Source organism: Peromyscus maniculatus, chromosome 3 (genome assembly GCF_049852395.1).
Source record: "Peromyscus maniculatus bairdii isolate BWxNUB_F1_BW_parent chromosome 3, HU_Pman_BW_mat_3.1, whole genome shotgun sequence".
NCBI lineage: Eukaryota > Metazoa > Chordata > Mammalia > Rodentia > Cricetidae > Peromyscus > Peromyscus maniculatus.
Window position 1 is genome coordinate 45,393,475 of NC_134854.1, and position 19,029 is coordinate 45,412,503.

The following is a 19,029-nucleotide window of genomic DNA, read 5'->3' on the forward strand; positions in this document are numbered from 1 at the left end:
ACTTGCCAATCACTGCCTTGGCTTCTCTTCCCCTTCCATATTTCTCTTCCATTCCATTTGGCATGGTGCCTTATGGCTAATTGGCTGCATGTTCAGCTACAAAGAGAGATTTTTCTACAGTAGCCCAGGCTTTCTCATTAGGTGTAGTGATCACAGATTGCACAAACAGACAAGCACCAAGTACAGCTGGCTACAGTTTTCTCCTTCCCTCAGTTGATAATGAATAATTTCAGTTCTTCCTTCCTGACCCAGAGAGACCTGACACTTAAGAACCTCACCCCACTGAAGGGTCCTGGTGCTTTCTTTTCTTCTCTCACAATTGCAATCTGCTTAAATGTATTATGCAATGTAAAAATTTGCCCTTTTGGACAATGAATTATTAAAGTTTTCACTACTCATCTACCTTTGGGTAGTGTAGAAACTTGCAGGGCAATCTATCTGGGCTGCTGGAATTCAGGTTTTATTAATTTGAGAAGTCCATATAGCTGTTACTCAAGTTTTAGTGAAGACTTCATGTGTAGCACTTCTGAGTCAGAAAACATTTTCCATTAGATACTTGGCTGGTCTCTTTGTGGAATCCCTGGGTGACAGATAGCCACCCAGTAAAACATACATACTGTTCCATGCTTTCAGGTAGAAGGAAAGAATGCCTTCTTGCCTCCAAATTTCTGAAGCTCTTTCTTTGTATAGTCCAGTTGGATAGCCTACGCTGACCCTAAGTAGCATAACACAAATAGTCTTGTGACTTGGCAAGAAATATGTGTTTCACTGTTATCTCAACAGACTCAGATAATGACAGAGAATATTATTAAGGCATTATGATGCCTGTTAATGAGCAATGACAGCAATTTTATAGGTGCCAACACTGTCTGGCATTTGGTGTTGGCATCTGTGATGACAAAAAGCAGTCTTTGAAGAGTGTGGTGTAGGCATGTTTTGCAAACAGCAGTTATTGTGAGTGCTTTGGATGAAAATTATATGATGAGATTGAGGGACTGAAAATTATTGTGTTGCTTTACTTGAAAATAAGATTATATTCTTTAGTCCAATCCATAACTACTTACAGTATATCACCTTTTTTTGGCCAACTTAAATTATTTTCAAACCAAATGTTTCACAAAATTGAAAGATGTCAAATGCAAAAATACCTCAGATGCAAGCCTTGAAATTTTCTCAGAAACTCATACACTTCGCAAGGCAATTTTGTTTCTGTTAAAAAGATTTAAACCAGGTACATGATTTATATTTTCATTGAATCTCACAGGAGTTCTTTGTATGGATAAAAACGACTCATTGTAAATTATAAAAACTTCCAATATTTCTGAGCATTGGTTTTGACCAAGAGAAAGTAGAGAGAAGATGAATGTGAACTAGTAACATCTTAATGTATGCCCCTATTTTATAAAAAGTGTAAACTGTGGAAGTATAAATTTATTCTTTAGATTTTCTTCACGTGAATGACTAAAAATGTGAAATTCATTACTGAGTAGTTTCTCAGCAACAAAGTCAAGTACTTAATTTAGTAGAGTATAAACTCTACATACCTGATCCCCAGCTATAAGAGGTGCTGAAGAGGAAAAGCATTTCCTGCAAGATTTGGATTAATAATTAAAAACAATCTTAGAATTAATTTTGTTACATAAGAGTAAATGAAAAGCTTAGTATCTATGGTAAAGGACCAAAAAAAAAGCTCACTTTCAGTAAATGAAATGTTGAGAGTTAAAGTGACATTAAATAATCCCATCCTTTATAATCCCATCCTTTTAAAAGTAATATTTAACCACTGCTGAGAAGCCTCACCTAGCTCCTGTTTAGTTCATGGTTGGTTAAGAACCACAGACTGTAGTAGGGACTCTTCAATACCACTTATAACATAGCTTTTCTTCTAAAGACTGTAAGTTGTTTTAGGGCACAAGTGAGCAATCCAAAATCACACCAACATCATACATTGTGTATGACCATCTTTATTTTATTAATAAGTGTAGAGAAGTTTAACAACTTGTCATGGATCATGTGACTAGCAAGTAAAAAAATTGTACCATAACTAAAAGGAGAAACATGTTGACATTTTGAAGATGTACTGGTCTAGGAGGAAACTTCTAGCCTGAAAAGTAGAGGTGTATAGCCATAAAATTGTCAGTTATAGCTGAAGCTAAAAGAATAAGACTAGGAGAGAGTAATATGGATTACAGAGACAGTGATAAGAGGCAAGATGAAGAGTACCCCACGAGACAGAACACACCTGGTGAGGAAGTCCATCTAAATCAATGTTGGATGCTGAGATATCGAAAGAGTGCTGTGCCCCAGCTACTCAGCCTACTGCTCACCTAGGCACTTGCTGTCCCTTTGTCGGACCCATCTCTTTACCATGGAGTCTTGATGCCATGCTGCATGCTTTACACATCACCTGCACCCCTTAGTACTGTTGGTAGTCACAGATGACTGTTCTTGCTTTGTGAATAGTGAACCAGGGCAGTGGCATGTTAATAAACCAGCTCTACTCAAATGTTCTTCATAGGTAAGATTTTTCAATTCTTCCACTGTGGCCAGGTACAAGCTACTGAGATTTACCAGAGTCAAACCATAAGCTCATAAATTCTCTAAATATTTAACAATTAATTCTGTTTCTCTGGAAAGCCCTGGAAGAAACTTACCTAAGAATTCTTTCCTCCCTTGAATATTTCTCCAGCTATCTTAGCATATGTTCTCTTTCTCATGAGTATTTGTATTCATACCAGGTTGGCCTATAAACAAACATTTTCTACCTTCTAATAGCTTATTAATATTTCTTATTTATCTCTTTTCCTTTCATAACTGCCTTATCTACTTCAGAAGGAGAAGGACATTTGTCTAGATCTCTGTGTTTGACTAGCATGATGCATATCAAACAAATTCATACAATTACTGAACAAATTGCAACTATCTCTGAATTTTGATCATCATATATGTTAACTTTGTGAAGAGTTGCAATAAAAAGTTGGAGGCTTCAAGGATCAGGGATCACCTTGGAAGAGGAGACATAAAGCTTTTAGTAGCTGTAGATTTTGAGGGATTAGAAAAAAAGCAGTGTTTTCTAGCCATGACAGGGCTATGGCACAAATGAACTCACAGTCAGCTGTGGTTGCTTTCATAATACTCACATATGATCAAGTCAGTCAAAATTCTAATGTGGCAGTCAGGTGTGGTGGCATATGTCTTTAGTTCCAGGAGGCAGAGGCATGTGGGTCTCTGTGAGTTCAAGGCTAGTCTACTCTATATAATAAGTTCCAGGGTAGTCAGGACTGTTACACGAAGAAACCTTGTCTCAAAAAAAAACAAAACAAAACAAAATAAATTCTAATGTAGCTAGGGAAGGAGTTCCCAAAGCCACATTTCTAGCCAAGGAACTATTGGCAGTTGCTGGCTGATGAGAGTGAGTTATTTTTCCTTAAGGATGAAGCCCCTTAGAGGTTGTCCATGCTCTAGTAAATGACCTAAACCCATGCACATACAGTAGCACTTATTGGATTCAGTGGGTTTAAATGAAAAAAAAAAAAAGAAGAAGACTACATGAAGTTGGAAGTGAGCTATAGTGGGAGGGCTGTCTTGGAGGAGTTGGAGGAGAGGAAGTGGATATAGATATGATCAAAACTCATTATATACATACATAAATCAAACACGCAGAGATGGGTGTTTGGTATTCCTTTTTCGCTGCTCTCCGAACCTTGGATAAGACAGTCCCTGAGATCTAAACTACAGGGGATTTAATGAACACAACCAACTCCCTCCAGACCCAGCTCTGACACTTCATAGCGAGTGAGAAGTTCATAGGACCGTAGCCTGCCTCCCCAGCACAGTGCACTTTAATATATATTTGTAGATCAACTCTTCCCTTCTTAAGGATGAAAGAGAAAAAAACATTCTTAAAACTACTGCATATCTTTGTACAACTGGAATTAAATCATTTCTCTCAATGTTTAATCTTAACCAGAGTTCTGAAGGAAAGCATAAAGAAAGGATTAATTTGAAATGTGGGTTGCCTTAGCAAGGTAAAGGTCCTTGGGCTGTGTTTCTGCAAATGACCTACACTACTTTAATCCAGTGTAATTTATTTGGTTGTAGCTGAAAGACAAAATGGCCCTAAAACTGCTTTCTGACATTCTGAAAAGATGGCACATTCCCATTTCTTTCCATTCACATTATCTGCAGACACCAGGTGACAAGGTGAGAAAGGACTTTAGGGTGATTGCTTCTTTTTGTAATAAGTGTGACTTTGGGAAGTGATGCCACTTGTCACTGTTTCCCTCTGCTTCATCTTTGGTGAAAAAATTAGCTTTTGGGCTGAGAACATGTGCAACTCAGTAAGGGGTCATTAACAATTTAATTTTATGGTTTTCCCATTTATTTTTTTTATTTTTATGTACATGGATGTTTTGCCTGCATGTATGTCTGTGAACACCATGTATATGCAGTGTCCAAGAAGGCCAGAAGAGGGTGTCAGATCCCCTAGAACTGGAGTTAGAGCCAGTTGTGAGCTACCATGTGGGTGCTGGGAATTGAACCCCGGTCCTTTGCAAGAGTGCTGTTAGCCCTGCGCCATCTCTCCAGCTCTATTTGTTTTTTTTTTTTTTGTTTTGTTTTGTTTTTTTTTTTTTTTTTTTTTTTTTTTTTTTTTTTTTTTTTTTTTTTTTTTTTTTTAGATCTATGTGCATTGGTGTTTTACCTGCATGAGGGTGTTGGGTCCCCTGGAACTGGAGTTACAGACAGCTGTGAGCTGCCTTGTGGGTGCTTATTATATATGTGTGTTTGTATTTATGTGTTGTGCAGGTGTGGGGAGTATGTTCACATATGTGTGCACACGCTTCTGAAGGCCAGATGTTGATGTCAACTTGCTTTCTTCTATTGGTTTTCACCTTATTTTTTGAGACAGACCCACAGTAAATATGCAGCCTACCAATTTGGAAAGACGGCTGATGAGAGACCTCCAGGGATAGGGATGCCTTTCTTCTGTCTTGCCAGAACTAGGATAAGTGGTACATTCCATTACATCTGACTTCCGATGTGAGTTCTGGAGATCTGAACTCAGGTCCTCAAGCTTTTGAAGAGCACTTTGCCATGAGCCATCCGCTCATTTCCAAGGTTCCTTACTAAAATTTCAATGTGCACATACTATGGGGAGCTAAAATCTCTGGCATCATGCTGAGGCTCTTTGCTCTCACTCTGCTTTCTTATCTATTTACTAAGGGGACATTAAAATGAGTGTAAAACAGAAGAAAAAAGTAAACAATTAGAAAACAATCTGGGAGGTAGTACAAATAAAATTGGAAACAGGTAAAGTGATAAAACATTAAATATTTTCCTCTTTTCCATGTCTCTATGTTTATAATATTTTGTAAATATAGAAAGAAACAACCTAGACAATAAAAGTAAGTGTATGGTTCAATTTATCCACAGTTCTTAATCCCAACAAAACAGCTGTGGGAATACGCTCAAGTTATAAGCATTTGATTTTTACTGAAAACATGCCCCTCTATGGAAGGTGCTGTTTAATTGCCATGGCAGCTCCCCTGTCTGCATTCCATGGATTGAAACAGTCAGCTGCAGTGTACTGATGAACTTGGTAGAGATTCATGCTGCTGCAGCTGTGTTTAATAACAGGGACACAATGGCCATCTGAAGTAAGTCTTGTGTCAAATGGAGTGAGGGGCAAGTGGAAAGAATTTGGTGGTGTTCACTTGGTAGCAGAGAAGCAAAATCTAGTTACTTAATACCATGTCAGGATTAGAAAGAACAATTTCAACCTATGCTTACAAATTAGGCAGTGTAGCATTCTAATCAGCTAAGGGCACCTTTGTGTTTTCAGAGGGTACTGGCTTCAATACTGAGACAACCTATGATTCTTCCCTTGGGACTCACTGGTGTGAAATTCAGGTGAACATACTAAGCACAGACACTGGCAATGTTATCTCTATCCTCATACAATTTACAAATGATGCAGAATTTGGCTAGCTGTTTTTAAGACTTAGTAGATTAATAAAAGTTCTTAAAAATTATAAGGTATTGCTGGGTCCTAGCGCAGCTCTAGTTTCAGTTTCTTGAGGAGCCTTCAAATTCATTTTCATAGTGGCTGTACTAATTTGAATTCCTGCCAACACTTTTCCCCACATCATTGTCAGCAGGTGCACATTTATGTTTAATGCAGCACCATTCACAACTGTCAAGGTACCGAATCAGTTTGGGTATCTAGCAACAGATGAACAGATGCAAGGAATATAAATACACAAATACACACACACACACACACACACACACACACACACACACACACAAACACAAAAATGAAATTTTACTCAACCATGAAGCAAAATTTATGCAACTGGAGATTGTATTAAACAACATAATACAGAAAGCAACTAACACCTGGTTTCTCTCATTTGTGGACAGCAGATTTTACAAAGATACAAAAAAATCATGTATGTGTATATTACATACATACATGATTATTTATGTGTATATATACATATATGTATGTATATGTGTGTATATTGTGTATATGTATATATGACATGATTAGGAAACCAAGCAAAGAACAGTTAAATCATATAGGGAGAGAAAGGGGCAGGTATAAGAGGTGATTACATGGTCTACTTCTATAAAAAGTTGTTCTGGTGTCCATCACTATTCAACAAATACATCTCAATGAAATTTAAATTTAAATAATTTGACCAGATTTATTACTAAACTTAACAATAAATATTTAAATATATAGCTGTATCTATCTATCTATCTATCTATCTATCTATCTATCTATCTATCTATCTATCTATCTATCTATCTATCTATCTCTATATATATACACACACACACACACATTATGTGTGTATGTGTATACCCGTGTATATGTATATACATAGACAGTTAATTAGAAAAACCAGAATGTAACAACAAACCCTATGGTTGGCACTTGAAATTCCAGCCTTTGGAAGGCTGAGTGAGGCAGGAGGACCTTGAGTTTGTGAGCAACCTCAACAACACAGTTAGAACTCATCTCAAAATGAAAAAGAATTCACTGAATGTCAATGAAGTTCATAGAATTAAAGTGATTTGGAGAAAAACAAACAAACAAACAAAAATGGCAAAGCCTAGATGTCAAAGACTATTTGGAGTGGAGATTGGATGAAATCTGACATATATCATTTCACTGTTGCTCATGTCCTGTGGCAGGTGCTGGTAGACCTGGCTTTTCTATGTACCAGTGTGAGTGAAACCCACCATTGTGTACTCAAGGAAAGATTTGTAAAGTGTGGCAGACAGTCATGTCTCAGAGCTGAAGTTCAGCATATGAAGGTGAGTGCTTCCCTGAGGAGCTCGGGATCACACCAGTCTTGGGTTTTTTCCTATCTGTGACTTCTTCATATCAACAATACATACACAGCACTGTGTGAGAATTCAAAGTCTGATGTCCATCATATTCTAATTTCACCAAGTTTAAAGCATACTTTTGTCATTCATGAGACAGTGAACATGTTTGATCTCACCCACGTCTATTTCAGCATGGCTCTGCACTCATCCAGCACTGTAGTGTCTACACTCTTCGAGCTACACTCAGCGTCTTTGCTGCATTGTAGTGTGCAGCTCAGTGTCCTATAATTGTTTTAGTGAATGGTGAAACGTCATGATGTGCCATAGTATTTTATTCAAATATTTCAGAAGTATAGGTTCGTTTGCTGATATACTGAAGTCCCCTGTGTGAGTTCTCACCATCGTTTAATATCTAGGCTATTCCTGTAATCATTGTCACTGACTCCCCTGCCATCCATTAATCCACATTTCCCCTCCTTTCTCTATTTTCCTCTTTTGTCAAATTTCGTTCTACTCAACTTGTGTAGTTTGACTATCTTCATAACTTTGCCTAAAGAGGATTGCCTTTCAAAAACAACCCTTGGATGCATGCCATATTCTGTGGTATTTGTGCATTCTTTAAGTCAGAGTAAATCTATATTACACACATGTATGCCTATATAATACATACTATGAGTGAAGTGGTGGGCAAAACCTGGTACCTCCTTCTTCCAGTGGTTATAGTGCAATGGAAGAGGATATTATTAGTAAAGCACAAATATAAAGACAACATTTCCACTCAAACGGGCTGTTATGTCATAGAGCAAGTTGCCTTTCTTAGTTTTAGACAGTGTCTCTAAGGCAGTGAGTGCTGAGCTGAGATCCAGAGGAAGAAGAGAAATGTACATAGCGGGGGCGGGGGGGGGGGGAGGAAGAGGATGTGCAACAGCCTTTCAACAGGGCCAGTGGCATGGGCCAAGAATAAGTTGAAGGTTGGGGCACACACCTTGTAAATGGAAAGGAGAACTTTAGGACCCAAAGGACAAATAGTAAGGAAATCAGTGTAGAAAACCAGGTTTTCATAGACATAGTCACACTAAAGAGAACCTGGCATAGCAGATGTACTGGTAGCCAAGGAAACTAATCCAGTTCTGCAAGACCGAACATCTACATTTGATTTTAGAGACACAACAAGGTTCTCAGTGACTGCTTGGCTTTGTAGCAATCTCCCAAGTTGACATCACTGACTCCTAGATTGTTCAAGTTTCTGTTGGCCAAAGGCCGCAGGTGTTGTAGTGCTGGGAAATCGGACTGTGCTCTAAGTTAATATAACCGTAGCAGGGAAGCTTACATTCTTTTCAAATATTATGCTTTGAATAAAATTACTTGTAAGCATAATGAACTATAAACAACATATTATGGGATGTGCAATGTAGTATGATTCATTTTCACAAATACAAGGACCCTGAGTAATTGTTCCAGACAACAGAATGTGGAATGATTGCTTTAGCACACTTCGTGTTCCCTCTAGCAATGCACTGCCTGAGAAAGATTTTAAACACAGATGTGCAGCAGCATGAGAACCTACTGTCTTTTTAGGATTTCTGATCTCTGAGATGCCATATTTTTAAAATTGGAAAGGACCTATGCAAGTTAACCTAGTTTGCCTCTTATTACTCTACAGCAGTGTTATGTCTGTATTTCTGGGCCACCATCTGTCCCTTAATAAATAGCTAGGTATAAAAGCATTTTATCTCAGAATATGTATCTAGAATTTTAAATGTTCTTAACAGTTTCCATTCCCAGACATTGCTTACCTTTGTCAGATGCCCAAATTCTCTTTCACCACCCCATTTTAAGTGCATAACCTAAAGGTTTCATGTGATTAGGAATAGTCTGGGAAAGTGAAGGCAATATCATATAATGGTCATAGACTAAAGAAGGATGGTTGATTCCTAAGAGAACACCAAGTACTGAAGCATGATGGGGAAAATAATCCATTAAGCCCAGAGATGAGGGATAGCTTCTTGAATTTAATTTATGTAAATAAGGACCATAATCTTAAAAGTTTAAGGAACACATGTGGGAAAATGAGATGGTAATTAGATCCTAAGGAGCATTAGGAGTTCTGGGAAGGAAGCTGGAGACAACTGAAGTGTGTTTATGGAGAGCCATTAGAGGAAGGCCACAGCTAGAAGTGCGGAGTTTTGTTTTACAATGTAGAGAGGGAGAAACAGAGGTAAGTCAGTGCAACACCAACAAGCCAGCAAACACATGAGCCATGAGAAGCACACACACTAGCCATCCATGGATTTCTTTCTTGGGGATTTCAGTCCATGTTATGGCTGAGTAGCTCTTTAAAAGTCACTAAAAATGGATCATCTTCAGAGAAAAATTTTAAAAATAACATGGCAAGAATTGATTGTGTTTAATATTTATCACCAACTACTTCCTTTTGGTCTTAGTTAACAAAAACCCAAATTTGCCCATCCCAAGGACTCAGCATTTCTAGAACAGCATTCTGACCTCCAGGAAATAGTGTATTAATGACAATCTTCTGAGTTGTATGCACAACTTACTTTAAAGATCTTTTTTTTTTTTTTTTTTTTTTTTTTTTTTTTGGTTTTTCGAGGCAGGGTTTCTCTGTGTAGCTTTGCGCCTTTCCTGGAGCTCACTTGGTAGCCCAGGCTGGCCTCGAACTCACAGAGATCCGCCTGGCTCTGCCTCCCGAGTGCTGGGATTAAAGGCGTGCGCCACCAACGCCCGGCTAACTTTAAAGATCTTTATGAATAAACATTCAGGTGTTAGAAGTATTAAAATTAGCTTTAATCTCTTTGGTTATTCTGGAGAAAGATGCTGTGAAACCAATCAACGTCCACAGTCCCTAATCTGCCACAGAAATGACAGTCAATGGTGAATATCAACATGAAATAAAGGACAAATTGTGGGGTCTGGACAAACAAAGGGTAGAGGGTCAAACAAAGCACAGTCCCTCTGGAAGGAGTGAAATGAAAGGAAGACACTGGGTGCTACTTGTGGCCAAGATCTTCCAGTGTCCCCAGGTGCCTTCTTAGTTAATCTTGCTATGGTGGTTACTACAGGCATCTCAACAATGAGAACACAGGCCTCAAGAACGTAAGGAGCCAAGGGTGCAATAAGGGATGAAGACAAGTGGAAGCCAGCCAATATGATCTGACACAAAGGCTTGATCATAGGTACTTACTCAAGACATTCCTATTGTCCCATTACCAAGCCAGGACCAGTGTAGAAAATGAGCCAAAGTGCTTTTGTTGACTAATTATAAGGGTTGAAACTCTACTAAACATTCGGTTTGACTTTAGTTAGCTACTGTAGGTCAGCAGTGTTCAACTTGTACCTCCATGATGCTAAAAAAACACAAGGCTCAGAATAAGTAGCTCCTTGGTTAACACACTGGCCTTGAAGAGTAGTAGTGACTTCAAGCAAACCTTCAGTTCAGGAGAATAAAGAAGGCTCAAAGAAACCCCATGGTTTTCTAGATGGGTACACAGCACTACATGGACTTAGTGTCAACTCAAACTTGTCCATTTAGTACACAACTAATGACACATATAATTTTCTACAAGTGATGTGCTACATGTCTTGAAGAATGAATTGGCCTGTTAACTTCTGCTCATACACTAGCTGGATATTCAAAATACAGACTGAATTGCAAGAAAGCAACAAGGGGTTGAGTTTTTATTCTGCAAATGACTGGTTTGACTTTTACTGAAAAGAATAGAATAGCAATAATGAATAGAGCCAGCAAAATAAAGCCCCAGGACTTGGGGACCAGTAGGATGGAGCTCCAACTCATGGGGACTAGCCAGTTGGCATACCAGGACATGGGGCCAGCAGGATGGAGTACCAGGTCATGGGGATCAGGATGATGGAGAACTAGGACATGGGGACCAGTAGGATCAAGTACCAAGACTTAGAACCAGGAGGAAGGAATTTCAGGACATAGGGACCAGCAGCATGGAATGCCCGGACGCAGGGGCCAACAGCATGGTGTACCAGTACATGGGGACCAGCATCATGGAGTCCTGGGACATAGGGACAACAGGATGGAGTACCAGGACATGCTGCATGAGGTAATTTTCCTCTTTCAAATTTGAAACTGGCAGACGTGAACACATCCAGGGTCATTCTGACACTTTCAATTATTGCTCTCAAAAGTCAAATTCAATTACTCAGTTAATAGTATATATTTGTAAAATTGGTCTTTAATGTTGGGAAAAAGTATCTCAAAATTATTGTCTTTTCAATTCAATATCAAACAATCAATGAGAGAGGAGACATTTATCAAAACATCAATTTCTTGCTTTTTGATTCTAGATAGAATTACAGACACAAAATCTCATGATTAAACAAGGAGTTTATAAATGGCTATATGAGATATATGGGTAAAAGGAAGGTTCCTGTCTTGACCAAAGTAACTTAATTGTAGATCATTGCTGTGGATATTGCTCTATATAAATAAAACACTGATGGCCAGTGACCAGGCAGGAAGTAGGTTGCCAGACAGGAAGTAGGTGGGACAAGGAGAGAGGAGAATTCTGGGAAGCGGAAGGCTGAGGGGGAGACACTGCAGCCACCGCCAGGAGAAGCAGCATGTAAAGACTCTGGTAAGCCACCAGCCACGTGGCAAGGTATAGATTTATAAAAATGGGTTAATTTAAGATAAAAAAAAAAAAAAACAGTTAGCAAGAAACCTGCCACGGCCATACAGTTTGTAAGTGATATAAGCGTCTGAGTGATTATTTTATATGTGGATTGTGGGACTGCGGGGCTTGGGGAACCTGGAGAGAAGCCCTCCAGCAACAGATCATACTTTATGTAATGAATATCTACTGAAAGTCAACTCTTGGATATGGTTGGTAAAAAACAACTTTAGTTGTAATTTCTTTCTTTTAAGTAGTTTTATTATTGCTTTTATTCATGAAAATATTTTTCTGTGCCAAGTATTTTATATAACATGAATCTCTTTTTAAAAGATTTATTTAGCCAGGCAGTGGTAGTACACACATTTAACCCCAGCACTTGGGAGGCAGATGCAGGTGGATCTCTGAATTTGAGGACAGCCTGTTCTACAGAGTGAGTTCCAGGACAGCCAGAGCTACACAGAGAAAACCTGTCTTGAAAAACAAAAACAAAGTCAAATTATTTGTTTTTATATTATGTATAAGATTGTTTTGCTTGCATGTATGTATGTGTAGTATATGTGTGCCTGGTGTCTGCAGAGTCAAGAGTGCACCAGAGCCCTTGTTACTGGAGTTACAGATAGTCATAAGCTGCCATGTGGGTGCTGGAAGCCAAAACTAGATCCTCTGAAAGAGCAGCCAGTGCTCTTTACCTATGTGCCATCTCTCCTGCCCTGAACATGAAATGATGAGTTTTTATGGATATTATATGATCCTTAAATATCTCACCATCATTGTTTAGCTTTTTTTTTTAAAAAAAATCTTTCATTACATTGTGTGTGTATGGAAATCAGATGATAACTTGGGAGAGTTGATTTTTTTCCTTGTACTTTGTGGGTCCCAGAGATCAAATTCAGGTTTGGTAGCAAGCATCCTTATCTGTTGAGGCATCCTACTGGTCCCAATGCCAGTTGTTCTTTACCTCTTGATTTTTAGAATCTCACCAGACAAATTTATAAGTGAAGAAAAATAAACAGCTTTTTAAACATAGGCTTACAGTATAATCTAAACATGATTTCTTACTGAACATTACTAAAAATAACAACATGGAAAGGCACAGGGAACCATATTGCATTTTTACTATCCCCAAGACTCTACTCTGAGAATGTTTTGCTTGTTATTTCCTAAAAGTGAAATGAAGAATAATCAATCTGTATAATTAGAGAATTTAGATTTGAGATTTTCTGTGTTTTTGAGTTGTGGGACAAAGTTAAATCTCTGTTTTACCTTCCTTTTCCTTCTTCCCTACAGGCATATATCATGCATACTCACACATGCATGCACACACACACACACACATCTGTACATATATATATATATATATATATATATATATATATATATATACATACATTCGAATGCACACTAATGTACACAATAATCATGTATGTACACACGCATTCATATCCAAATGTCAGATAACAGGTGACTCCCTTCTCTCCCAACTGTATGTTATGATAAATCTGTTTTCAAAAATAAAACATCAGGACCTTTTCAGAGAATTAATAATACAATGACAGGGCTAGAAATTATTTTTAAAATACTCAAATTAAAGAGTTCAACTTTTGTTTAACTGTTCAGGATAATGCCATGTGAAACAAAGCACAAATCTAATTTATCAGTCATCTTTGCATCTTACCTTTCATCTTTAATATTTTTAAAAATTGTGTTCTCTAGATTTTGTTTTTTATGTGTAACTTCAATGGACTTTTACACTGTCTGACACATTTCTTTGCTTTAAAAATAATGTAATCAATAATCTGGGTAAAAACATGAGGCAAACATTGCCCAGAAACTAAATGTTCAAATTATCCTTTGTCCTGTCTCTCTTTGATGAGCTGATGAATGAGAACCCAGTTAGCGACATCACACTAACACAATTCCCAAGCAATCTCTTTGGACAAGCATGCCTTAGACATAAGAGGTGAATCCAATCTCAGCATCCCAGTTTCATATATGGAATGTTGGACTTGTCTGTCCCTCTTTAGAGTCATTAGACAAGAGAGAATATATTTTGACAACTAGAATACCATTTTTGGAAAAATTAGAATGCAACCTTGAGGATTATTTTCTCCCAGAATCAAGTGGAGCAAGATGTGTGTAATTCAGGTTGCTATTCTGTACAGCGTAGCTGAAGACCATGATTCCCATGCAATTACAAGATGAAAGTGAGATAAATTGGCACTCACAGTTGTGGCAGGTGGCCCCGCTGTATCCTGTCTCATCACAAGTGCATTTGAAGCTGTCCCATGTTTGCGAGCACTTCCCACCATGCTCACAGTGATTGGGCACACATCTGTCAGAAAAATAGACACAGAAATAAACCAACAAGCAAATGAGATTTATGAGTGGCCAAATTCCAAGCTGTTTGGGCAATATATCATTTCAATGCCAGGTTGCCTTGCTGAAGCAATTAATCCTTGTTAGTTTAAGCAGATTAATATGATTCATGATGGAAGGTGCCAGGCACACAAAAGATGATGTATCACAGGCCTTGTGTCTCCCCTTTTTGAATAAACCATAGACACTATCACACAGTTGAGGGGCTCCTTTGCATATCACAGATTCATTTTAGTTTAATTCAACAAAGGACAAAGATACCACCTAAGTTTCCTCTTGGTGAGAAATGGAGGATGAGCCATCTGAATTCTGGTCCTATTTTTATCTTTATCACTGTCAACAGCAGTAAAAGGGGGGTCTGGTAAACAACAAATTGGGGTTCTGAAACAATGGCACAAAAAATGGAATATACCAACCTGATAGGAGCCTCAAAAATCTCCTTCTACACCCATCTGGATAGTTAAAGATGCCTGCTTAACGTGTCTGCAAGCATGTTAGGAGGAAAAAGCATGCTTATATACAAAGCTTTACTAGGCAGATAATTATGACTCAATTTTTCTGAACCTTGATTTTCACATTTGGAAAACCAGGCAATTATACCTACCTTGTGAATAGTTTAAAACTATAGAATTATTAATTTAAATTTTATTTTTATATTTATGTTTATTTTTATGTATGTGTTTATATGAACGCAGGTACCCACAGAGTCCAGAAGAGGGTATGGGATCCACTGGATCTGTAGTTACATATGGTCATGAGCTGCCTGCGAGACCAACTTGGCTCTTCTGCAAGAGCAGTAAGCACTCTTAACCAGCAAGTCATTTCTCCAGCTCCTCAAATTTTATTTTAAAGATGATACACAAAAGTGGGAACATTGTGCATATTAGTGGCCTACTGTACTGTTTCAATGTGTTGTTCTCTTTGTGTTATAATTAAGGTTATATGTATCTATCTCTCAAATGTTTATCACTTATGGTGAAAAATACTCAAAAATCTTTTTTTTAGCTTTGAAGTGTATAGAACATGATTGTTAGGTCTAGTCACCACACACAAGTACTTCTTTCTCCTATCTATCTGTAGCTTGACCCACTGATTAACTTTTCCACAGCCCTCTCTAACCCCCAGGCTCTGGTCACCATCATTCTTTAACCTTTGATGAAGTCAACTTCATCGATGAAATTATGTGGCAACTACATTTCTGTGTCTGACTTGCTTTAGTTCAATTAATAATCTCTAATTCAATCTATTGCATCACCCAGTGACAGAATTTTTTCCTTTTATATCTGAACAAAATTCGCTTGTATACATGAACCTTTAGAGATAATGTCCATGAAATTGAAAAATATTAAGTAGAAACTAGAAGTCTAACAAGTGGGAACTATACCCATCTGGACTACCTCTTCCCAGAAACAATTTCTTACCTTGACTTTATCCTAAACGTATGGTTAGAATGTGATTTGAGACATCCCTGCATCAATGATACATTTTCCTTATGCTTGTACCATCTCTTTGCCCATCCCATCCATTTCACTCTCCAAATTCCCTACATCTTTCTTCTTTTTAGTGAACACTAAGTTTCTCACAGTCTAAAGGGGAGAATTCAAGTAACAATTTTGATATTTTAACTACAAACACCTCACAATAGAAATTCCCTCCTGATTTAAAGCAGCAGAATCTAGAGAATCTACAGTGGTTTCTCTACAGAGAACCATCCTGTGAGTAAACCCTCACTCATAATGTCCCAGGAGCTACTAGCTGTAAGATCTGAACTATTTGATCTCAGAGACCAAACTTCCAAACCTCTGCTCTTAATTTCCCATCAGCCACTCCTGAAAGCACTTGCAGCAGGGCATACAGCTCAGCTCAGTACGACTTGGTAGATATGCTTACCCAAGTAAATACATTGTAAATGAGAACTCTAATGAGTGTGAGAATGGGAATCAACACAGAGTGGGTAAGGGAAGTATTATAGAACCTCAAAGGAAGCATTCAATGGGCATTGCAGGCACAGTTTAGAACTCTAAGTTGAGCATCTAGATCATGAAAGAAGAAAATAAGAGCAATCATTACTGGGTTGAAATAGAATTTGAGCAAAGGCACAGCCTTGGGCGGACAGAAAATTCACATTACCCTCAATTGCCACTTTTTTTCCTGTGATATGGTTCTGGTTTTATGTAGGCCACAGAGATGAGCCTTCTCCAATGATCTCTGAATCTAGTTGGAGGTTGAGGTCAGAGCAAGAGTCATGCAAAATATCAAGAGTACTTGGATGAGCCATGGAACAGATACAAACTGCTGTTGAAATTTGCAAACTGGGTTAGTTAAAAGTGGAGAACTTATCCTTTTGGAGGAGGGGATGAGGGGTGGGTCAGGAGGATTAGGCAGGGGTCTGGGGAGAGAGAGGAGGTATAAGGGGGATCTGTGGTGGGTATGTAAAATGAATAATATATTTTTAATGAAAAAAATTTAAAAAAATCTGATAATGTAAATAAACTTGATCCTGATCCCCACCCCACAAAATGGAGAGTAATCAGAGGGTTTAACTAAGTTGAAAATATTTCATCTGGTTCATAAAAGACAGGATGAAATATGATGATTAAAGTGTTAAAAAGTGACTCTGGCAGAACAGGACAGAAAAAGTGATGAAAATGAAGTATAACAGCAAGTGGTGGGTGGTCCTGGTTTGTTCATCATGGCCATTGCACAGTCCCTGTACACTGCAGACCCCACAACATGGTCTGCCCTCCACAGCAGGTGCTTACAACCAACAGTCCTCGTTTCTCCACATCATGGAAGTGAATGAATGGAGACCCCTGACATCACAGGAAAACATATTTGACACTTAATCTTGAAGTTCAGTAAAGAGATACCCTTTGGGTGGTATATTTAACTTTCCAAATTCTCATGGGTTAATATTAGCTCAGTCTGGTTGTTAAAGTCATTTACATGAGCCCATCACACCAATTAATTCAGGGGAAGGTAGTGCAAAAGTGGGCAAGGGAAACCAAGTTGGAAACTAAGGATGCTTTAAATAATGCTCTTTAGAGAATGATGAAAGCCTAAGTGTGGGAGCCAGGTGGTGGTGGCGGCGGCGCACGCCTTTAATCCCAGCACTTGGGAGGCAGAGGCAGGCAGATCTCTATGTGTTTGAGACCAGCCTGGGCTACAGAGTAGGTTCCAGGAAAGGTGCAAAACTATACAGAGTAACCCTGTCTCAAAAAAACAAAACAATGCAAAACAAAAACGTGTGACTTTAACTCCATGGGAAGCACAGAACCATCACTGAGAGTGTGGAACTGCCTGCTCCTACCAGTCTGCAGCATGGATTCCTTTTTAAATAATTGTTTTTACTCAATGAGATTTTCATATTTTATTCTAAATATTTGCTTTTCACCATTTACATTTTTTTAGATTGGTGTTCTCCTTGTATAGACTCTAGTTCTTAATGTAGGACATTAAATAAATTCCTGAAACAAGTTGATTCATATTATGTCATCTCATACCTAGTATCTTATTGGGATATTTCAAACTGTTAGAACCCATTACCAAGAGAAATAAAATAAAATTAAAATTAACTTAGTACTCTAATTAGCGTTTCTTATCTTGTATTCCCATAGAACTACTTGCATGTATCAAATGTACTATTACCGTGTCCTCTAGTAATTATTTATTGGTGTTCCCATCTCTTCTACCTGGATGCTCCCAAAGTGAGGTGTGTTTACTTAACGTTCTTTGCATAATGAGGTATCTATCCCATGCTCAGCATGACTGAAGAGAGATACACAGATGCATGAAATACCACATAGTTTTACCACCACAGACATAAAAATCACTTCAGAGGCAATCATCTCTTTAACTCTGAGGAAAACAGATTAATTTTACCTAGGATTTTAGTCTTAAACGTGGATTTGCTCTAATAAACCATTTTTTTAAGTGGGTCATAGAAAATGTGTAATTTTCTTCATGGCATGTGCTAGCTTGAAAGTTTGATTCACATCAAAAATAAATCAAAACGATTTGGCTGCTTCAACTTGAGAAGGCTTTGGCCCAGGACTGGGGACATGCAGGGCAGAAGTTGGCAGGTGTCTATTTGTTCTGATCAGAGAGTTCTTGAAGAAGTCGTGTGTGCAATTACCCATTCCAGACAGCCTGCTGTCTGAGACTCTTTCAACTGGATTTATCCTTGTAGTTAAAGTTTTGCAAGGTGCTTTAGAATCCAAATGCATTCTTAAAGTTATATTTCTTATCTATTCTCTGAGGATTTCATACATGTACATGATGTATTTTGGTCATATTTTACCACCTCCAACTCTCCCCTAGTCCTTCCTTTCCTTCTCAACTTCATTTCCTCTTTTTTCTTAATGATCCAATGAGTCCAGTAAGTACTCCCCATTTATCCATGGGTGTGGAGTCATTCTTTAGAGCAGAGTGAAGGATCAAGGATCACAGCCTGAAAGAAAACTGACTTTCCCTCCATTAGCAGCCATCAGTGGTTAATAGCTCCTCTGCTAGGAGAGGTATCAGATGTCCTTTTCCCATCTATGCTGGGATGCTGACTTCATCTTGTACATGTGCTATACAAATGACCACAGATACTTGGAGTTCACAAATGCAGTGCTCCTATCATTCTAGAAGATACTCTTCTGCC

The 19,029-nt window shown here is 38.2% G+C and overlaps 1 protein-coding gene across 1 annotated transcript in view; it reads right to left on the minus strand.

Annotated features, from left to right (window-relative positions):
• The window catches only part of Cntnap2 (contactin associated protein 2), a 2,081,518-nt gene that overhangs the window by 857,721 nt on the left and 1,204,768 nt on the right, over positions 1 to 19,029 (minus strand). Inside the window, exon 11 of the mRNA XM_042273149.2 lies at positions 14,231 to 14,337. Within this exon, the coding sequence (XP_042129083.1) occupies positions 14,231 to 14,337 (107 nt within the window). The remainder of the gene's footprint in view (positions 1 to 14,230; positions 14,338 to 19,029) is intronic.